The following is a 6000-nucleotide window of genomic DNA, read 5'->3' as shown; positions in this document are numbered from 1 at the left end:
AAAGACCCTGTATGTGCAACGCTTAAAAATCATTTTTCCTTCGTTGTCCTCCCCTGTACCATGTAGATGGCTTGCAGTCCTGCCGAATACCCCTCCCCTTTACCCTATCTGGGGGTGGAACTATAAGCAGCCTGTGCCGAAACGTGTTGGGGATCTTCAATGGAGAATTGCTCATTGGATCCTACCCACAAATTCCCTAATTCACCGCTTCTCGCAAGCGATAAGTGAGCAATGTCCATTTTGTGGACAAACTGAAACCTTGCCCTATGCGTATGTATGCTGTGACCGGTTAACTCCTTTATTTGTTTTCTTTAAAATGTTACTTACACGGTTTTCCTTCGTTTTTTATTTTCCTGCCTTTATTTTTGGCCCTAGTGGGCGGTTCAATTCCCCAACATCAATTTTAATTCATTTCTTTCTTGCACAAGCCAAGTTGGCGATATATAAGACCAGGATATCAAAGATACGTAATGATTCGTATAGTACAGATGTTTTGGAAATGTTTCAAGCTCTCTGTGTGGCAAGAGTAAAGCTGGAATTTTGTTGTTGTTCTGAGGTACAACTCTTTGAGAAGCAGTGGTGTGTGAGAGATGCCTTTTGCAAAATAGCTGAGGGTCAGTTAGTATTTACTATGTCGTTTTCCTTAATATTTGCTTGTTTATTTGCTTATATTTGTCTATTTATCATGTAAAGGTTTGTGCAACTGTTGTGATTGTTTTTCTTTGAATCATCATTTATTGTTTTTTTATACTTTTGTAATAAAAGGACATGAGTCAAGTCTCTCCCTCTCTTTCTCTCGCTCTCTTCCTCCTCTTCTGTTTGTACCCGGTAACTACATATGCACAAGCTCCTCTTTTCGTCAAATCTTTCCTTTCTCACCTAAAATATGGAGCGTGAGGCCTCGGCCTTTAATATACTGTACCGATCGGTACAATAATTCGGACAGAACTGAAACATGCAAGTTGAAATTTATTTGGCAATTAGGTACTAACATGATAGCTGTACAACATTGCTATTTCCAAATGTCTTAAACAAAATGACGATGAGTCGAAGCAGAATCTAGTACCGAGTATGGAATAACTTCCAGACTAAAATGTAGTTTCAACCTCATCGGAACCCATTCTGTAGTCGTATTTACCAGTGTTTCATTCTCAGTGTTTATGTAAAAGCATAAAAACACCAAGTCAATAAATAGCGATTAAAACTGCGGACAAACTCTCCAAATCAGCAGTATTCCATGTCCAACACTCAGCTCTCATAAAACCCAAAATGGTATTTTAATTTACATTGACAGAGGCTGTACACATCACATGCACACACATCTGAGGGCTGCGATGGTGTCACCTCTTCCACTTCCCTGCTATCAGGCAGGCGAAGCAATTTCTGAAGAAGATGAATTTCCATGACAATTCAGGAAAATGCTTAATTCACCTGGTCACCAGGACTAAAAATGATCTTTGTGGGGTTACTGATTTGGGGACAGACCTACGGTGCAGACGGAATGTCCAAATAAAAGTTCATGGCAACCGACACACAACTCAGGGGCAAAGGGCAACCTTCTTGGAACCGAGGAGCTCCATTATCAGTCATAACGTTACCTTAAGCCGCTTCGCACTCTTGAATGGTCGCACTCGTAGTTGGGTGAGTATTTAATGGGGATTTTGTTTTTGGGTTGATGCGGGGGGAGGGGGGGGGGGGATGGTGGGGAATTGGTACCAAAGTTACCACACTGCTGTTGCACAAACACGGATAAATGTTCAAGTTCAAATTTTTTCGACATAATTTCCAGGGAAGAGTCCTTTTTTTCCTCTCAGCCGCCCCATCCACCATCCGGATGGATCTGAAAAAAAAAAAAAATTCACACTTACCCAACGCTCATGGGTATCAGATTGGCAAAGAACATGAGGTTTATTTTGGCATTTAACAAATCGTGCCTATCGATATGACAAGTTGATCTCTGATCTAATTAATTTACACTTTGTGCAAATTTCTCTAAGCTTGGAGAATTTGTTGCAAGCTCTGACAAAGCTGGAGTCGAGGTCGCAGCAAATACGTCAGACAGGGCCGCATGCAGCAAGGAATCTGCACAGCACGCAGATAAAAGATCATCTGCACCTGGATTCAATCACTTCAAGATGAATGATCTAAATAGGCCATCGATAATCACAATCCAACATTTTTTTTGTATACGAAGTCAAGGCTTGTGGAAGAGCTAACACATAGAACATATATGAAGGGAGCGGGAGACAAGACGGTGAAGGAGAGTGAAGCACAACAACAGTAGAGAACAGGGTTCTATGTGTTAGCTCTTCCACAAGCCTTGACTTAGTATACAAAAAAAATCACTAGGGCTAAAATAAAAATTTCTGGAAGGCAAAGGGCTGGGGCAGGGCACACGGGATAAACAAGATGGACACTGCACCGACGGCATTTCAGGAAAGAAAACGGCATTTCAAAAAGGTGGATTTGGGGTGTATTCACAGGGGTAGAAAATATCAAGGTTTGGATGGGAGAAGATAAGAGATGGTGGTTTTTGAACAGCTGTTTTGAAGAGGGAGGAGTGGGATAGAAGATGGTGTGGGAGTTTGTTCCACAGGTTTGTTCTGGTGAAAGTGCCAAAATCAAGACCTTTGAATTGCCGCAATCAAGGAAAAAGAGGCATGAAAGAGTGAATGAGCAGAGAGTTTTGATTTTGGCACTTTCACCAGATGGTGGTCACTGGCAGACCGTGTGCTTTCTGCAGGAATATTTGGGGGACAGGGCACAGACAGAGCAGGAGGAGCTAGGCCGGAGAAGAGTAGGTAGAAGACAGAAAGACCACCTACCTGCCTGCGGTGAGAGAGTGAAAGGCCCTCAGAATCAGCTTCATCGCGGGAGATACCAATGATTCTAAAAGCTTTGATTTCTACAGTGTGAAGCCGAGCTAGGTGTGAGGAGGAGCACCAGCCCAGAGGGGAGAACAGTACTCCATCAAGCAGTACTTTGTATGTGGTGAGAAGCTCAGTAGTGCCAAGAAAGGACTTTGCATGTTAGAGGAGGCCCAGTCAGCAACTGACTTTGGAGGCCAGCTTGGAAATGTAGTTTTCCCAGGAAAGATAATGACAGATAGTGAGACCCAAAAGCTTGAGAAACATTTGGGGCTTGATAAAAGATTTGGTATTCACAGCACAACCTTTATTTCTTATGTTAACTTGCCAAGAGCCGAAGATGTCAAAACTGCAGTTAATAAAAGGGGGTGGTGGTTCGTGTGCAATCTGTGGCTGTTGGTTACATCATTTTCTGGGAGCACAGCTGCCGCTGATGCAATGCCTTTCTATAACCAGTCATCTGGTTTCAACATCATGAATGGCGACTTGACGACAGGGGGATTTGAATGCCACAAAAATTTTGAATTTACCCTATCAATCTATGTATTTTTGAAAGATTCGTCGCTTCCATGTTTGGACCACTAGTGTTGAACGCTGCATCAAATAAAAAGTGTCATTTTAGATAAATGATGATTTTATCCAACAGGTGAAAACCATGGCATGTGCATGGCATGTGGTGTTTTACCATGGCATGTGCATCGTGAACCGGAAATACATCAACTGGAAGTGACCTTCTGCAAATGAAAAGGCATGAGCACAAATGGCAGGACCTTCAGGACCAGAGAAAATGTATGTGATGACAACTGGAAATTTGGAGTCGTCAGCAACGCATTACAACACCTTTCCTGTGCCTCAAAGCCATATATTCTGGCGGTTGCTCGATGAAGAAAACTTCATTAAGAAATTCTGAATGAATCCAAAACAGTTCTTAGATTCACCACTCTTTTTTCTTCATGTCAGAGACTGTTGTTTTCACACATTCAGTTGTTCACAGATTAATGAATCAAGAATGAGTGCATCCAATGATAGAATAATTGGTGTAATGGTTAAAACCAAAATGAAACGAACAACTTGAAAGAGAAACACGGCAGGCTCAAAAACCTGTGACAAAAATAGAGTACGATCGACCAGAAATAAAAATGTGACCAATTAATTTGAGGAAACTCGCAGCAAAATCAAACAATTAAAGTTAAAAAAAATAATCCGAAAGTACCAGAAAATTCACAGAAAAGAAAGTTACAAATGAACAATCAACATCCGATAAATGAAGTTTCTTGTATTGTGGTGCCCCCTCCCCAACCCCGCTCCCGCCTTCCTTCCCTCTCCCCATTCCCTGCCAATTGCTCATCTCAAATCACCACCCCAGGACAGGTAGGATGTTGAAACCTGCTTGCCAGCAGAGTTGGTAAAAATGTACAATGCAAGAAACACAGAATGAAAAATGAGGTGATTATTAAGGGAGAAAGGAGTTGAAGGAAGAAAGCCAGGTGACCATGTGTGTCCTTTTGAATGTCGAGGAAGATTATAGATACCCTACCTTCCCTGATTATCTCAATTGTTTCTTCTGCATTAAAGCTGAGTTCATCTGTGTCTTGAGCATCGTATGCATACATGGCCCGGCACTGGGGCACACGGGGCTTGGGTTTCGGTCTTGGCTTTGGTCGCCCGCCTCCTGGGGGTGGTTTTCTTTCCTGAGACATTCGGCGCTGAGTTCTTGGGAAAGAACGCAGTGGAAAAGCTATTATACTTTGTGGCGGACAAAACAGCATGAAAATCATATTATCATTCTTTTTAAACAGGAGTTTGTGCATATCACATGTAAACAAGTAAATCAGTAGAAAAATAGACAAATCAACGAGATCACATCGTCATGATATCATCATGAGCTAAGTGATTTTATCCGGAGATCATATCATCATGATCTAAGTGATTTTAAGCTGATATCACATCGTCATGTGATTGTCATGAGCTAAGTAATGTTAACCTGATATCACATTGTCATGAGCTAAGTGATGTTAACCTGATATCACATTGTCATGAGCTAAGTGATTTTAACCTGAGATAACATCGTCATGAGGGAAGTGATTTTAACCTGAGATAACATAGTCATGAGATCATAATTAACGAAGTGATTTTAACCTGAGATCACATCGTCATGAGCTAAGTGATTTAAACCTGAGATAACATCGTCATGAGATCATAATTAATGAAGTGATCTTAACCTGAGATAACATCGTCATGAGATCATAATTAATGAAGTGATCTTAACCTGAGATCACATCGTCATGAGCTAAGTGATTTTAACCTGAGATAACATCATCATGAGATCAAAATTAACGAAGTGATTTTAACCTGAGATCACATCATCATTAACTAAGTGATTTAACCTGAGATCACATCGTCATGAGGTAAGTGATTTTAACCTGAGATAACATCATCAAGCGATCATAATTAACTAAGTGATTCAACCTGAGATTACATGTCATGAGCTAAGTGATTTTAACCTGAGATAACATCATGAGGTAAGTGATTTTAACCTGAGATAACATCATGAGCTAAGTGATTTTAACCTGAGATCACATCATGAGCGAAGTGATTTAACCTGAGATTACATGTCATGAGCTAAGTGATTTTAACCTGAGATCACATCATGAGCTAAGTGATTTAACCGGAGATTACATGTCATGAGCTAAGTGATTTTAACCTGAGATCACATCATGAGGAAAGTGATTTTAACCTGAGATAACATCATGAGCTAAGTGACTTTAACCTGAGATCACATCATGAGCTAAGTGCTTTAACCTGAGATTACATGTCAGGAGCTAAGTGATTTTAACCTGAGATCACATCATGAGCTTAGTGATTTAACCTGAGATTACATCATGAGCAAAGTGATTTAACCTGAGATTACATGTCAGGAGCTAAGTGATTTTAACCTGAGATCACATCATGAGCTAAGTGATTTAACCTGAGATTACATGTCAGGAGCTAAGTGATTTTAACCTGAGATCACATCATGAGCAAAGTGATTTAACCTGAGATTACATGTCAGGAGCTAAGTGATTTTAACCTGAGATCACATCATGAGCTAAGTGATTTAACCTGAGATTACATGTCAGGAGCTAAGTGATTT

General features: G+C 40.7%; 1 protein-coding gene across 1 annotated transcript in view; it reads right to left on the bottom strand.

Moving 5' to 3' along the window:
* Positions 1–956: 956 nt before the first annotated feature.
* The window catches only part of LOC137420984 (unconventional myosin-Ie), a 155137-nt gene continuing 150093 nt past the window's right edge, over positions 957–6000 (bottom strand). Inside the window, exons 28-29 of the mRNA XM_068106574.2 lie at positions 4405–4580; positions 957–1840 (exon numbers count right to left, since the gene is read on the bottom strand). Of these exons, the coding sequence (XP_067962675.2) occupies positions 1764–1840; positions 4405–4580 (253 nt within the window). The 3' untranslated portion in view covers positions 957–1763. The remainder of the gene's footprint in view (positions 1841–4404; positions 4581–6000) is intronic.

Source organism: Myxine glutinosa, chromosome 2, assembly GCF_964187855.1.
Source record: "Myxine glutinosa chromosome 2, kmMyxGlut1.1, whole genome shotgun sequence".
Taxonomy (NCBI): domain Eukaryota; kingdom Metazoa; phylum Chordata; class Myxini; order Myxiniformes; family Myxinidae; genus Myxine; species Myxine glutinosa.
The sequence above is the reverse complement of the archived record's forward strand: the minus strand, read 5'-3'. Positions and strand labels throughout refer to the sequence as shown.